This window comes from Chionomys nivalis, chromosome 7 (genome assembly GCF_950005125.1).
Source record: "Chionomys nivalis chromosome 7, mChiNiv1.1, whole genome shotgun sequence".
Taxonomy (NCBI): Eukaryota; Metazoa; Chordata; class Mammalia; order Rodentia; family Cricetidae; genus Chionomys; species Chionomys nivalis.
The window spans coordinates 18004837-18022045 of record NC_080092.1 but is presented as its reverse complement, the minus strand read 5'-3'; the positions used below and the strand labels follow the sequence as shown (position 1 = coordinate 18022045).

General features: G+C 44.7%; 1 protein-coding gene across 1 annotated transcript in view; it reads left to right on the top strand.

Moving 5' to 3' along the window:
• Nucleotides 1-17209, top strand: part of Dock2 (dedicator of cytokinesis 2) — a 413359-nt gene that overhangs the window by 98840 nt on the left and 297310 nt on the right. Inside the window, exon 23 of the mRNA XM_057774274.1 lies at nucleotides 10444-10552. Within this exon, the coding sequence (XP_057630257.1) occupies nucleotides 10444-10552 (109 nt within the window). The remainder of the gene's footprint in view (nucleotides 1-10443; nucleotides 10553-17209) is intronic.

Sequence of the window (17209 nt, the reverse complement as noted above, 5' to 3'; positions counted from 1 at the left end):
GCTTTTTTTTTCTCACTCAGCTTTTCTGTGTCACCCAAAGCTCTAGGCCTGTCCTCCCAGTCTTTTCTGGCCTGGTCAAATCTTCCTGATGTATGTTATCCTTGTCCATGGGACTTTCTCTGTGCAGTGCACATCACAGTTGCTGCTGCACTTGTTTGGTTGCTGATTTTTATTTCCCATCATACGGGGTTAGCACAGTGACCGCAAAATGACTGGGGTGTTGTGACTGCATAGGTCAGGGTGACATGCAGGGTGACTGGGACATAGTGACTTGTACACAGTGATTGTGCAGAGCAGAGTGACTGAGCACGGCCATGGGAGCATTGTGTCTGTGCACAGTGCTTGATACACTGTGGTTGTTACATAACGACTGGGGGATAGCGTGGTTCACAATGGCTGCTGCATCATGACTGTGTATAGTGACGGCACAGTGGCTGTATAATGCCCGGTACACAGTGACTGCGGCGTGGTACTGCTCCACGCGTCTTCCTCAGTTGAATGATTGTCTTGTGGCAGCACACCCGCTTAAATACTGTAACAGCTGCCCTCCTCTGAGGACTCCGGGGCGACTGTTTTTCAGCTGTTCTTCCCCTTCCCTAGGGCTTTCTTCCCGAGATAACTCGATTGCAGTACTCATTTGGTTTCCTGCCAGGTATGCACTGCTGAGTCAGCAAGGCCCAATGGCGAAAATGCTGCCCCGGACTGTAAGCCCTACCTGCTTGGGCCAGGCATCTCTTCCTCTATGAGTATTTCCTACTTTGATTAGATTTCATACAAAATTTGTTGTCTCCCACTTACAGTAAATATAACCTGGCGTCTCTTAAGCTCTAAACAGTCCACAGACAGATAAGGCATTGAAGACTTTTTCCTGGTTTATTCTGCAGCCCTTATCTGCTGTGTGCATTCCAGGATCAGCTTTCCTGAGTCTGGGCTTTTGCTCTTTCCCACCTGGCTTCCTTAGGCATCTGCTGGCCAGGTGGAATGACTGATCTTTTGGTTATTCACGGGTCATATCAAGGCTTGGAAATATAGAAGAGCAGCCTTTCAGTGTGTGGGTATTCCTCAGGAGTTTTAGAACGGCCCCTATCGCTGACAGCTTTGAAGGTTTTAGCTTACCGTCTCTTTCTCCTAACCTTCAGCATGGGCAAGCCTGTTCCATGCACATTGGCCCAGAAGATTCCTCCACTTTTAAGCACCTGAATTGATAACACAAGTTTCCATTTCAAGTAAGTTAGAAATATCTGTGGTAACAGCGTGGTCAGCATTAGCAATCAAGCTCTGACATACACCAGGTATTGGAATGCGACCATGAATCGGGTACACTCATACTTAGTGTTCGTGGACTTTTTAGTTGAGTAGAAAAGAATTATTGAGTAGATAATCTTGTCGGTTCATGTCAATCAAGAGGAAGTGTGTGGTAGGTATCCTAATGAGATTAGTCTTGCCATGGGGCCTGGAGATTTTCTGGACAAGTGTCATCCAAACTGTGGCCTCAGTGATGAGCGTGTGCTGTGGGGAGAAATGAAGTGGAGGGAGGTGAATAAAGCCAGAAGGGGGAGTTTCCCTGATAGTTGGGGCTTTGACTGTAGCTTAGCTGTAAAGCATGTATGCTTGGATGAATGTGTACAAGGTCTAGATTCATTCCCCAGCAGAAGGAGAGAGAGAGAGAGAGAGAGAGAGAGAGAGAGAGAGAGAGAGAGAGAGAGACAGAGAGACAGAGAGAGACAGAGACAGAGAGAGAGACAGAGAGAAAGAGAGAGACAGAGAGAGAGGATATGAGTCTCAGAGGGGAACTAGGGCTCCCCTAGTTGAATAACGTACTGAAGGTCACACAGCTTTTGCCAATGCTGGTGTTAGTCTATAACTCAGTCCCTGAAACTCAGACCATCGCATTTCAGCTGAGTTCCCCTCTGCTGGCAGCTTCCTGGCCTTCAGTCTTGCTCTATTGAAGTAAGGTCTCCCGTGATGCAAAGGGTAGTGCCTTTGAACTTGATTTTCCTTGGCTGGCCTCAAGTTTTACTGCGCAGGTAATTTTTTGTGATCCAAGATATTAGTAGGGAAAATGTTAAAGAGTTGTTTTTAACTACACACGCCAAATGCCAGGGCTCTCAGTGGAACAGCGTCGGAAGCCCGAGGTTAATTACCCCTCTCAGGAAGCCAGGACTCAAAGAACAAGGTCTGCATGCTCGAGGCATGACCATAGCTTAGAGCAATAATAACTTGACATTTCTTGGGTAATTGTCTGTCTAGCTGCAGTCAATGCCAGAAACCAGGAGGCAGGAGAAAGATCAGATTCTCCATCCTGGATCATCCGGGGAAAATCTGTCTCTAGTTGTGTGACTTTGTGTTAGATCACACACCAGTGGTGGGTCCCAGGTGAGACGAGCAAATCAGGGGAGGCCGCAGAAGAGGAAGACTGGAGAAAGGAGCTGGAGGGCAAGGTACATTCACCCCGAAGGAAGAGTAGCTTTCCCTGGGAAAAACTGTAATATTCTCTTGCTTAAAAATCTGTACGTTATGCAAGTGTATTATGGGACAGTTGTCACTTATCCCTTTCCTAAGAGGTAACTAAATTACCAACTTAATACATCTGTCCTGGCTAGTTTTTATGTCAAGTCGACACAAGTAGAACCATCTGAGCCCTCTGGAGGGAACCTCAAATGGAGAAAACACCACCTCCATAAGCGCCAGCTGTAAGCAAGCCTGTAGGGCATCTTCTTAATTGTGGTGGATGGGGAGGGCCCTGCCCATTGTGGGTGGTGCCACCCCTAGACGCCTGGTCCTGGGTTTTATAAGTTGGCTGAGGAAGCCATTAGGAACAAGCCAGTACGCTGCACTCCTCCATGGCCTCTGCATCGGCTCCTGCCTCCAGGTTCCTGCCCTTTATGAGTTCCTACCCTGATTGCCTTCAATGATGAATTTATGATATGGAAATGTAAGTGAAATAAACCCTTCCCTCCTCAAGTTGCTTTTGGTCATGGTGTTTCAGCCCAGCAAGAGAAACCCTAGTAGCTAAGACAACACTGGTTTCTAGTTTTATTAGCTGCGTGTGAGTGATCACTTGAAAACTTATTTTTGTTGTCTTAAGCTTTCATAGAGGCCTAGTATGTTATTCAAAGAAATAACTATTGGATAAGATGGTAAGTCATACAGGAAGTACCTAGTTTCTTCCAGCACCACACTTTTACACCAACTGGTCCATAGAGTGTGAACTCAGACACCGGCAGAGATTAGCGTTTCCCTTTAAGTCAGCGATGCAATCTAGATCTTCTCTAAGTATCTTGAAGCGTGAAGGACTATATACATGTTTCTATCCTTAGAAACGTTGTTTGGGAACATTCAATTTCTAATTATATCAGAGTAAAGATGCCTGGAACACCATTTTTCATGCTAATGGAGAAGTTTACTTAAAAGGAGAATTATGTGACTCGGTGGTTCCTGCCAAATGATAGAAAGCCTGTGGCTCCTCTCAGTAGGATGAAGGATGGCACAGGACACACGTCACAGGCTGCTCGTGACTTACAGCTCCTTCCAAGCCTTTGCTTGGATCTTATTACCTCCTTAACTATTAATTTATCACACAGGGTTGCCATAACTCAGAAGTAAAATGAATGCTATAGGTGGATTATTTTTCTTTCATTTGCCCCCATATTGTTAGCTTCTTTATATATATTACTATTATTCAGACTGCTTACTCTTCACCTGAGGCGCTTTTTCTTCAGTGGTCACATTAATGTTTATGCATTCAATCTTGACATTTTTCAAAGCAGATTCTCTGCATGTTGAGTTCGTCTTCCTTCCCCCCATTCACAAATCACTCTCCCCAGGGGTGATTTACAGACGATTCTCCAGGTTGTTGCCTTGCAGTTTGCCCTGAAGGGCAATCCTTCTTTAGCTGTCACCCTCTGGAGAGGCAAGGACTCAAGCACAAATAATTTTGTCTTTGACGAAAGGACTGGCACCAGGAGCCAATCTGAGCTCTGCCTGTTCGGTGAAATAATGCCTGTGTGGGGCTCTCTCTGGCCAGAAGGGCCAGTTAACAGCTCGCATTGCTATTGACTGTAGCATATGCATCCCACCCCTCCTTATAGATTTCTGCTTCATTCATTCTCTTCTGGCAGAAGAACTGTTTTTACTTCAAGCATGTCACTTTTCAAATGAGATTTTTCTCTGGTGACTGTTAGTAAGATATCAGACTTCCAGCTCATTGTACCAAAATTCTGTGTCTCAACCATCAAGATCTTACTTCAGGCCTATAAGTCTTGGTGCTTAGGGAAGGGTGGGGTGGTGGCAGTGACCTTCCAGAGGGAAGGTGGATAAGAAATGGACCCCTCTCTTTCACGGACCTTTCTTGCCCTGCTGCATTAATGTTAAACAAGCCTGCAGAGCGTATTGAGTTTTGTTCTGTCGGAGGAATTGTTATGTGCAAGGATAATTTTCAGATCTACTCAGACAGGTTGTTTGGCTATAATTATTCTCAACTCAAGTGAAGCAGTAAAGACAGATGTGGAGAAGGGAGGGGAGGAAGAGAGAGAAAGTACACTCGAGTCCTTGGCTCTGGTCTGGAGAAAGCACTCTTCAGAAACTAGGAGCTGCTCACTGGGCAGGCTGGCATAAGAAAACAAGTGATGGAATCAGATGCAGGAGCACAGCTGGGCTACCTTACCTTAGATTTAGAGTTTAACTAGAAAAGGGCCAGAACCACTTATTCAGCCGCCTCCATCAGTCCCCCAAAGCCATCCCTGAAGCAAGTGATGCACCCCCACGTGCCCACCTGCTCTAGCTCCTATGCTGGCCATTGTCAGGCTCTGTTTCTTAGTGGTGACATTATCTAGTGCATAAAGGGGTGAAATGTGGACCCAGGGACACTCATAGGCACCAGTGATGGTTATGTCATTTGTTACTGAGTGAAACACAGCTGAGCATCTATGTCCTTTTCACATAATGGTCATAGCAAGTGTATCATAGGGTTGCCATGTGAATCGAAACCATCAAAGCCTAGGAAATGCTTAGTAAGAAGCAATTTCTTGTAGCCATAGTTATTTCATAGTAAAAGAGATATTAATGCAGGCTGTTTAGTCAAAGAGAACTCTTAGACCATGCTTGGGAGCTTGGTGGGCTCCTTTTAAAGTGAGAAGGATACAACTCAGTTCTAATGTACTAAGACATTATCCGCAGACTCACAATCAAGCGCAAGATTGGTTTACTCTGTGGCCTATCATTTGTTTCTAACTTGCTCTTAATAGTCCGGGTCTTTTGCTGGAGATGAGACTCTTATGACACAAAATGCTTTAGTATCTGTCCCGGGGCTTCTATCCTGGTGGAGAAAGCAAGCATATAAGTGATCATGGAAGCTAAGCTCCCTGACAGGACCGTCTTAGGTGCTGTGTCGCTGGGAATGAATGGTAGATTGAATGTACATCAGTCAACACGGGGAATTCACTGTATGGAAGTAGCCTCTCTTGAACATTCATTGAGTGCCTGGTGTCTATCTTGCGGCACAAAAGTATCCCGCCGTTGTACGCAAGATAACTCAATGATGTAGTGGCTCTCACTGTTTGGGTGACGTTTCCTGGCTCTATAGAGGATCACGAAATCATTTAAAATAGATTTATTTTCATTTAAAAAGCTTTCAATTAATTTAATCTTTTTCCTGGACTCCTGTGAAATGTGAGGTGTGTGTCTTCCCAAGAAAAAAATTAAAGCAAAAATTTGACAGGGTGAGAGGCAGGAACGGTGCTGGGCAGAGGACTAAACTTTCAGGTTCATTTCCGATGTTGTCAAGGAGGGAAGGAGGTGGGACAGAGGCACGGGGGTGGGGGCGGGGGGTAGCATAGGAGGAGTGGACACAAGGCAGAGAGGAGCTACCAAGGAGAAGCCCAGCCCAGTGCCTGAGTTGTGTGGCTACTGAGTGACAGCACTAGTATCTGCTCCTTCTCAGTGTACGGTGGTCAGTGATTGACATGGGGCTCTTTTCTGTGTTAGGTTTTTTTCCCCATTAGTCTCCAGTGCAGTGACTGCGTGTGGTATGCTCAGTGAGGGGCAGCTTTTATGGAAATGCTGACATCTTCTCCAAAAGTCTCAGGAAGCCGAATACGATGGATCCAGAAGAGAAACGGGAGGAGTTGTAGTGATAGCTAGTATTTACCAGCTGCCGACCATGTTCTTGGCTGTTGGTGGTTTCACATGTGGAGGAGCATGGTGGGAGTGTCCTTTACCCTAATGCCTGAAATCTCAAATGCTCCAACAATCCAAAATTTTCTCAGTGCCAACCTAACTCTACATGTAGAAAATTCCATACCAAGAGGCTTCATTTTCTGTACAGAATCATTTAAAGCGGTGTATAAAATTACCTTCACCTTTTGTGTTTAACATACAGATGGGTTGTAAACAGCTTTCCCATCTAGAGGTGGATCATTCCTTAGATGCAGAAATATCAGGAAACATTCTGAATTGGAAGCACCTCTTCCTCACCCCACCTTGGGCCAAGGGCAGACCATTTATATTTGGTTTTTGAACAACCTTAGGGAGCAGTATTTCACTAGTCAAGAAAACATAAGTGATGGAGCTGGGTTTGGGACCCCAGAAGTCTTGTCTAAGAATCTATATTCCCGCAGAGAGTCTGGAAGCTGTCGGGGAGGTGCCTGTTGGAGATGGTTTAGCCAGGGCATCTAAAACTGGTTGAGGTATGGAAAGAAAGGGACCCTCTTCCTTTGTCTTTTCCCAGACTAAGGCTGCTTTGTTGAGGCCCCTCTCCCCTGGGCTGCTGTTCAGGACTTGGCATCTGAGGCTTCCCGTGGAAGAGGTGGCGCCAGGCACTGTGCACACCATATGGGGCCCTGTTGCGTTTAATGAGTGCTCAGCTGTGCGGTATCTCCCAGCATGCTGTGCTAGTTACACAAGCCCCGGCAGCCGCAGTGCTGGCTGCGGTTGCGCTGGTAACACCTGCACGCCCTGCCTCCCGGGCTGCTCTAGTTTTCCTTGTGGTCAGGGCCTCAGGGCCCTTCAATAATTTGTTCCCTGGCAGACTCAGCTGGTTCCAGAAGCAATTGTCTAATGTTCTAGGCCAGAAAAAAGATAAATGTTTTCTTTACAAATCCAAGATATAGAGAAAGGACTAGAAACGATGTAGAGCGTCCATCTGCCGTGCCCTTGACTTCAAGGATATGGTTAAGGCCTGTAAGCTAGATGAGGCTTTAGTTTTCTCCTTGGACTTCCCAGGGAATGCCCAGACACCTAACTCCACCGCCCCCATGCAGTTAACTCTTCCATATAGTCTAAAACGCCTGTGTTTTTTTTCCCCTTTGTCCCTAGTTACTTCAAATATTCTATTTACTTACTTATACTCAAATCAGAGCTTGCCAACATGAGCACACCTGTGTTCAGCAAGCAACAATGATTGCTGGGGTTCAGTTAAGCACTTATTAAGTGACAGCTAAAATATTAAGCACCCAAAACTCATTTTTGTTTTTTGTCCTCCAAATAACTTGTGGGACTGGCTCAGAGGTTAAGAGCCCTGGGGGATTTTGTGGATAACCCAGGTTTAATTCCCAACACCTACGTGATGGCTCACAACAGTCTGTAACTCGAGCTCCAGGAGAGCCGATGCCCTCTTCTGGCCTCCATGGGCACCAGGTACACAAGAGGTGCATGGACATGCAGGAAGGCAAAACACTCATATGCATAAAATGAAAATAAGCAAAACTATTTTAGAAAAAAACCCTTTGCATGAGCATTATATCTTCCATTTATTAACAAGGGGAGTAAGAGTCCAGAAAAGCAGGGTTTTTTTTTGGGGGGGGGGGCAGGAAGGGAGTACATGAAGGAACATGACCACCGTAAAGTCATTTCCAGGAAGCAGATTCCTCTTTTCTTCTCAACCGTTGCAAGGTCACCCATCCCAGCTGTTGCCTGAATTGATGCGTATCACTCTCTATCCTCTGTGGAAGCCAGGCAGGCGCAGTACCTATTTCTAGCCCTGGCTTGAGTGTGGTACATAGACACTTAACTTAGACATGTAAAAGAAACAGGCTGGATTCGCACTGGGGCAGGGACCCCAAGTCTAGGCTTCGTGGGATTAGCATCACCTGCCTTTCCCTTTTAGAGTCCCTTTTAGAGCATAGGAGAACGGTGCTGAGTCCTGGTTCACTCTCTGTGTACCCCCTGTGATCTAGAGCAAATTGTATCTCCTGCAGGTAGAAACTAAATCCAGTGTCCTACAAAGGCAGTGATCAGGGGCAAGTCCTTGGTTTGCTGTGCAAGTCTCTTGTCCTTCTCGCCTCAGTGAAAGAATATTTAGAAGACAGTGATTCTGAGTCACTTCCCCACTCTGGTCTCCTGTCTCTTCACTGGTCCGGTTGGGGGCATGGACTAACAGCTTACTAGACTTCCCAACAATTCTTGACTTTGAACCCATGCCCAGGGAGCTACAAGAAAAGGCTGTACTCTGTGAAGGTCTGACTACAGGGAAGTTGAAACAAAAGGAGCTGGGGCCGGTCTATGCAAAGAAGGAAGTTTATCCTACAGGCAGTTGTACAGCTTACAAAACTCAGATAGATTTAAGGAGATACAGTGCAATCGGGACCCAGGATGGTCCCTAGGATCTCTTCAGGGGAGATTGTAAGCATTCTGAACCCTGAAGTTCTACTGTTAGGATGGTTCACCAAAGCCCATTTAAGAACAGAGTTATTATGTGTATGAGTATTCTGCCTGCATCTATGTTAGTATACCACATGTGTGCAGTGTCACCAGGGATCAGGAGAAGGCATCGGATCACCTGGAACTGAACTTTCAGATGAATTTGTTTTATTTTTTTCTTTAATTGTGATTTCTGGGAACTGAACCCAAGTCCTCCGCAAGAGCAGCAAGTGCTCTTAACCACTGAGTTGTCTCTCCAGCCCCAATAAGACCCATGATAATGTTTTCCTTTTAAATAAAAATGCCAAATCCCACAGGTAGGGGGAAGAAATCTGATGTGACCTCTTGGTTATGGAGGGTAGAAGGAGGATGGGTAGGTCATCCAGCAGAGAAAACTGTGGCTGGACACCATCTTTGTGAGTGGAGCAGGGAAGAGGGCCTGTTTAAAACCACTTCCATCACTCATCCAAATATACAGGGCAGGATGCCTTATTCAGAGAAAAGACATCTGTGCAGAAATCCTGGGCAGCCAATCAGTAGGTTTAATGAGTCTGGGAGGGAGTGGACAAACTCAGTGCCACAAACCAGAAAGAGCCACGTTGATAGATTGATGCTTTCTATTAGCAGGGGAAAGAGTAAGAGATGGGCCAGTAGGGGAGGAAGTGAGGAAGAAAGACAGGGGGATAAAGACAGGAAAAGAGTGATGTGATTAGAATACAAGGGGCAAAGGGGAGTATAGGCAAGACCCAGTCCCAGAGAGAGGGGAGGGAGGGAGGGAGGGAGGGAGGGGAAGGGAGGGAAGGAAGGAGGCTGAAGATGGCAAGCTGAGGCAGAGAGCCAGAGGAAGGTAGAAAGAAGGTGAGATTAGGTGGAGATCTCATGGAGGAGACAGTAGTGAAGTGGCTGTGATTGGCTGCCCTGTTGGGGAAGGGGAGCAAACCCGTTTAAGTGTGTCAGTGCTTTATCTCAGGAAAGCACCTTTACCAGAACAGGCTCAGGCTGGTTCCTGACGTGTGGGCTGTGACAGGAGAGGCACTCTTTATCTGAGCTGAGGACAAGAGTGCTCTCGTGTGCGCTTCACACTGGATGCCACAGATTAGCCTGTGGATATTGCATGCTTGCTGATAAAAAGCTTGTTTGGAGAAGCCGTGGGCTGAGCAGGGCTGTGGGAAGAGGCTCAGGCTCTGTGAGGGAATGGATTCCAGGCAGCAGCCCATGTTTATATTAGGAGAGGACCTGAGTCCTTGGAAGGACAAACACCACCATGCCCATAGAAGCTGATCCCCTTGGTTAGGTGAACGAGGGTATGTTTTGTAAATTATATTTTCCTGTTATCTTAACATTCGTTTTTACAATGACAACAAAGGATCTTTATAATCAGAGGAATGCAGTTTTGAAATAGGTAATAAGTGTTCTTCTGAATTGAGGGGACAGGAGAGCATTGGCCATGACCCCAGGAGAGGCTCTGGGAGTTCAAGTGACCAGCAAGTGGTGGCTAAGTAGAAAGGACAGCACACTTAAATATTTTTCCTTGGGGCTTCCAAAAGACTGAAAATCCAAGGTCTCAGATAACGTTCCTTTCTTTGTGGATTTTCAAAGGAAAAAGAAGGTGAAAGAGAGGCAGGTCCAAAGGTGCCTGTTAGCATGGAGCACCTGAGGCTCCTCTCTGTGTCAGCTACAGCATCAGCTCCTCACTCTCCCCACAAGCCCTCATCTCCCACATTGGAAAAGAAGATTGGAGCTGGTGCACACTTTCAGATGTCTGGCCAACTGGCTTGAGAATGACCCAGATGTGTCTTCTTACAGGCTTTATGAAGGCAAAGAACAGATGGAGTTTGAAGAATCTATGAGACGGCTCTTTGAATCCATCAACAACCTGATGAAAAGCCAGTATAAAACCACCATCCTTCTGCAGGTTGGTTCACGTGACAGAAAGATGCCTCTACATTTGCCCTTGGCTACCCAATGTTGACTGCATGCTCAGAACTGTATGCTTTTGTCTGATGCCAGTTGAAGGGCTGAACCGGCAATGTGCTTTTAGGATTGTGAGGACCAGGGACTTTGCTGATGGGAGGAAACTGATGTATCGCTTGTTTCCCATGGATGCATCAGTATTTCCCCTTGAAATAATTCTGAAGCTTTTGCTATCTAGAGAGAAAAATGCTAAACCTGGCTTCTTCCAATGGTGAGGCTGGAAGTGTGGTGGTCTTTTTCACTGGGGCACCGATAATCTGCTTTTAGTTCTCATCACCATCAGCTCAGGTATCCTCTTGGGATTAGAGTCTTCTCAATGGCTAAGATAGAGGATGGGTCATCTAACAGAGGTTCCTGGTGCTCACCCACACACGATACAAATTTGTTGACATCTTGAAAGCTCTCTCTGTGCTGGGGGAAAATCAGCAACTTGTGATTGAAGTTTCATAGCCTTAACTCCCAAGGGCTAGAGCTGGGGTGGAAGTTGGCCTGATGTTTTCTGAATAGAGAAAACCCAAACACATTTATCTGGATCAATGGGTTAATGCAGATTGCTTCTAAAACAAAACAAACAATAGCCATGATGCCTGCCCAGGATCACCTCATATCTGGCTGGAATTATTAATAAAGGAGCATTTAGGGAGTAAGGAGGTGACGAGACAGAGGTAACATCTGCCTGGGGGCATTGCTGCTGGTGCCTTGAGTACCAAACTTTGCACATAAGACCATTAATAATTTTAGATGCCTAATTATCATCATTGGATTTTCTTATTTAACTGGTACAGACTGTGACTAGGATAATGGGGGGTGATGATGGTTAGAAAACTCCCTAGGAGATTTTAGCATGAAGCAAAGTTTGGAAACAATTGATCTATTTGTTTCTTTGAATTTAATGAAATTTGAGAACCTGTAAATAATAGACAGGTACCTGAGTCATGCTTCTTATATCCTCAGAGCTTCCGAGGGTCCTGATGTGGGTACTGGATAAAAGGTGATGGGATGAACAAATGCACAGCATCAGTGTGGGAGCTGTAGTCCAGCCAGGTGACAGCCTTCCTTGAATCTTCATTTCCGGCAAGTGGGTTGGCCAGGCTTTAGATCTTCTTGCCCAGCTCTTAAAACAAAGCTCCAACAACTGCACTCAACCATGCTTGACACCATTCATTCAGTGCCCACCATAGATACGATGTCCTTGGAGTTAGTTAGGACCACTGACTTTACAGTTTTCACCCCCCTTTTCCTTTTGCCAGCTTTAAAAATGCCTTCCCAATATTCCCCTTGCTGCTTTAAAAACATAGTTTCTATATTCCTAAAACTACTACGACAAAATAGACAGCTGGAACAGGGGTAGCCTGAAGTGAGGTGTGGGTGGGCCTGGCTCCCACCTGGCCTGTATCGTCCAGAGGCTGCACAGTGGTAGAAGCAGCAGGAGTGGTAGGATAATCAGTGAGGGGCAAGGGGGACCAGTTCTCACAAGAGAATCTTCAAGAAGACATGAGCAGAGAGAGAAAGCTCTCTGGAGGACAGTAGAATGGAGCCAAGGCCCAAATGGGTAGAAGTGCCATGAAGACAGAGAAGGCCATCCTAGAGCTATTTTGCCCAGTTTTTACACCCAATTCCCTGTGATGAACTGCAGGTATTTTTTGGGGAGAAAAAAGAAAAGAGTAGAGTAGGGAAAGAAGGAAGAAGAAAGAAATGACATAGGGAGTGGTGAGTGGGGAGTGAGCATTTATCTATCAGAAGCCTGGGTTTTAAGGGGAATCTTCTTTATGGATTGTATGGACTATTTATTATGTAGATCATGCAACTTCTTAGCCTCTGATTCTTCATATAGAACACTGCACTCTTTGAGGAGGATGCAAGAAACAATCTCTGCAAAAGAACAGATTATAAAATGCCGTACAACCGTGCGAAACTAATGCGATTGCTACGGTTTGTGCATAAGTCATTTGAGTCCGGTTCTTATTGTCTGGGCAAACTGTTAGAAAAGCCTTACTCTTCCTGATTATGCTGGTTTCTTCTCGAGACTTCCACCCCTGCGCCATGCAAATGGGGCTTTATCTCGTTTTAAAATTTGCTCCAATGGCCAAATTTAGCTTCAGGGATTTGCATAAAGTCAAAGGTACTTTCCTGCTATTTATATGGCTCCTGAAAAGTTATCAGGAGGGATTTAGACCCATCTCAAATATTAAGAGCACTGCCATGGGAAGACAATGTAAGCCTGTTTTACGGAGTGAGGAATGGGCTAAAAACAAGCGGGAGGTCAAGATCATGCTGGCAAACCCTACACAAGGAATCTTCTACAGTCTATGGCCTTCACAGTATGAGGGTGCTCTGTGACTTTGATGCTGAGAAGCCTTAGTGGGAAGTCAGTCTTCCACACATGGCCATGTTGCCTTCAGTGTTAAGCATATTACCTTGTTTTCTAGGCCTCGATTTTTCCTTTTGTAAAATAAGAAGTCAATCCGCACTGTGAGGATTTTTTGTAGGGTTAAAGGAAGTAATCTGTGCAAAACACGAAATGCAGGCTTGTTACATCCTCTAGCAATTAAATTAATTTAGCAAATAATTGTTAGTCGTTGTGCTGGCTAGTTTTGGTCACCTTGACATAGAGCTTTCTAGGCATAGGGAATCTCAGTTGAGGAATTGCTTCTCTCCTATTGGCCCACAGGCAAGTCTGTATGAGAATGCCTCTCATTTCCATTTCTGCTCCAAACTGAACACTTGCACATAGGTAGCCACTTAGGGCACAATCCCTTGTTCAAGATTGCCTTAGTTATAAGTGAAGAGGGTCTAGTTCAAATCTTGGCTTTGTCCATTGTAAGTGTTGGGGCCTAAGCAAGTTATTTTCTGTTCTGAAGGCTCCTCTGGCTTTGTGAGGTATTTTCTGTGGTTTTCTTTATTCTTTGTTGGCATGGCAACAACTCACTCAAAACCATGACGTTAAAGCCAGTTGTTCAGAATAGAAAAAAAAAGAAAAAAGAAAAACAAAGCAAATGCCTTCCAGGGGCTTGAGTACCTAATATAAGCCTGGTGTGGAGCTCGGCTCTTCACATACAGTGTTATTAATCTAATCAGAAATCTGCAGGGAACCATGGTCCCCAGTGTTCACAGAGGCTTATAAATTAATAAGTTCGCCCCAAATTAGACTTGCCCAAAGTGGTAGGCGGGTGAGCTAGTATTTAATGACATCAAAGCCTCCTGACTCCGAAGTCAATGTTCTTCTCTCTACCACGGGAATGATTTGGGCCAAAGTCTTCTGAGCGTTTTTCATTAATAGGTCACGTGTTCAGAAGTCTCGGTGTGCCTAAGCTGTGTCTTAAGGGTTGATGACACTGAGGGCGGATTGACAGGCTCAACAGTCCACACTCATGATCTACATGTAGCTGCACTGAGCGAAGGGAACATGGTGATAATTGAGCAGGCAATTGTCACCTTTTCCTCTCCATTCATGATACTGCGTAATACCCATTGTGATGGTGCCAGCAGAATGAAGTGAATAGCTGGTTGGCAATGCCATGCTTTCTTGCATGTCTTTCTGGCATTCATGCTGACAGCTGTTGAAGTGCCCAGAAAGGTGGTGGCGTTCACCAGCAGCTGGCAACAGTAAATGCTCAAACACCTATTGGTAGAATGAAGGCATGGTAAAAACAGGCTCCTGTCTTCCTTTTGTGTTTGGTCTGTTTCTTTTGTGTTTTATCACTTGTTACATGCCATGTTATTAAGTAGAAACTTTACAGATATTGTTAGTTCCTTTGATCTTTGCAACAACACCTTGTAACGTAAATATTCTATCTCGGCTTTGAAGATGCGGAAAGGGAGACTCGGAGAGGCTGAGTAACTTAACCACAGCCAGGAGAGACTTGTTCTTAGATTTGAAGGAAAGCTGCAGCAAAGCTGAGTTTGACTTCTCAGTCACCATCAATGGTAGGTAGACTAGCTTCACTAAAGATCCAAATCTTCTGTCAAAAGGCAGATGAGAGCTACACAAGAGAAAGATGGTCAGATGTCCAGTCGTGAAGGCAAGCTGCTTTAGAATAGCTTTATTTTCCCTTATAATTGGTATAAAATTCCTCTAAAATTCCTAGAAGTCCAAACTAACAGGCCAATATTCATGCATTCCTGAGATATGGCTCACAGATTACATCCTGAATTCCCAGAGCAAGGGGGATGAGATTCTGTATTTAAAAAAAACAAAAACAAAAACAAACCAAAACAAACAAAAAAACCAGGAAGTTTTCTTCAAGTGATTATTTTAAATGTGTCCTGTTTTTTCAACCACATATTTCATGCTTGGGGTAACGTTTGGAAATGACTGATTCTGTGGCAAATTTGTCCCAATCAAAAAGCTGGAGTGAAAGCTGGGCGGTGGTGGCGCTCGCCTTTAATCCCAGCACTCGAGAGGCAGAGGCAGGCAGAGCTCTGTGAGTTCGAGGCCAGCCTGGTCTACAAGAGCTAGTTCCAGGATAGGCTCCAAAGTTATGGAGAAACCCTGTCTTGGAAAAAAAAAGAACAAAACAAACAAACAAAACAGCTGTAGACTTCTGTTGAACTTGAAGGCAGACAGTCTACCTTTTCATGCTGCTACTGTGGCTTTGGTTGCTCCTACTTCTCCTCCCCTTCCCCACCATGCTCAGGATCAACTCTTGGTCTTGCCCATAGTAGGCAAGGAATATATCTCTGGGCTACATCATTAGCCTATACCCTGCTACTTTAAGCACTGAGTCCTATTGCTTCCTGCCAATCTTGGGGGCCAACGTGATATTGAGTTGTAAAAACGATGGAAAAACTCATGTTCCAGAGTTCTCTGATCTTCTCAGTGTCTAAACCATGAAATATATTCTGTTTATGAACGGACACTTTTTTTGGAGGTTCTTCGGTGATGACCAGGAGCCTCAGCTCTAATTGTATACATCCTGGGTTCACAGCCAAAGACTGTAGCAATGAGCAAACCTCGAGGCAGTGGTGCATCTGCTCTCCCCCAAGACAGTTCAGTATCTCCAAGGAAGCGGCCTTCATGCGGCCATGCTGTGGTGAATTCCTGTGACACTGTATCTCCTATTTCCACGGACCTCGACTGTCTGTCTTCTGGCTAAACCTTGAAAAGGACTGAAACTTGGCAGAGAGGGACTAGTGTTTGCTTGAAACACCTGTAGTAACAGGATGAGAATGATGTCAAGCTTTGTTTTGTGATTGTGTATTCCTCATACACATGTCTAGAAATAATGCCTTATCTCTTGGTAGCAATGGTAGCCACTTGGGGTGGGGGTGGAATTAATATATACCTGGAAACACTCAACATAGAAGCCCCTCAGAGTTTGGAGATCAATTGGTACTATTTCTACTCTTTCCTCCCTTGCCAACGTGGTTGATATGTTCTAGGTTACAGCTATCTAGACAGTGGTTCTGAACCTGTGGGTCTTGACTCCTTGTGGGGTTGCATATCAAATATCCCACATATCAGATATTTACATTATGATTCGTAAGAGTAGCAAAGTTACAGTTATGAAATAGCAACAAAAATAATTTTATGGTTGGGAGTCGCTACAACATGAGAAACTGTATTAGAGGGTTTAAGCATGTGGAAGGTTGAGAACCACGGATCTAGAAAGTACTGATTTCCAGCATCTTCCTGTGTCTGAGACAGACAAGCATTGTGTTGGGGCTGGTGCAAGTCTCTTCTCAAGGGTTGTATCTTGCCTTTAACAGAGGAAGGAAGAAAATTCAATTGTTTCCATAAGATTACTTACTGATCTGGTTAAAGTTTTCCTGATGTCCATTCTTTTATATATATATATATATATATATATATATATATATATATATATACACACACACACATAGTATATATATATATATGTATATATGTGTGTGTGTCTGATGAGGAGGGTCCTTGACTTAATGAATGTCAGTAGAACTGTACTTCTGTTCAAAATAGAAAATAGACAAAATATGTAGTAGTTTTAATCCATTTCTTTCCCAAATCACCCTTCTACACCCTACAGAAATGCCCTAGTTTGCCAAGACAGAGGCCTTTCATTCACCTTGAAGGGCAATAGGAGAGCATGCTGGTTAAGAGTCAGCTGGGCCGTCTGGGACACATCCTGGCTTGTCACTATGACTTCTGTCAATTTTTTTTAACAGCTATGTACCACAATTTCCTCACTGGTAAATTGGGATGACAGTATTCTTCTGCTCAGAATAGTTACTAAAATTAAACAAGATATTTCGTGTAAGGTATGTGGTACCTAGGAACTTTCCAGTAATGGTTCCTACTTGGAAACCCTATGAATAATACTTCTCTTACATGAGTATATTGGCACCATATCTATGTGTGCATGTATATTTAAAATAATGTGCAATATAGGAACATATACTATGGAATGAAAGTAAAAACTCTACAATAACACTTGATGTGTAACAGTAGATGTAAGGGCAGCAGCAGTAAGTTACAGTTAAGCTGTGCCATACCTGGGTGGCTAGCCTATCTACAAAGCCAGTCTGTGTCCAGTTTCCAGGCCTCAGACATGCAACAGGTAGAGGTCTCCAATAAATTATGTGACTGGCCTGTTTCTTTCTAGGAGTTGTTGGTGGTAGT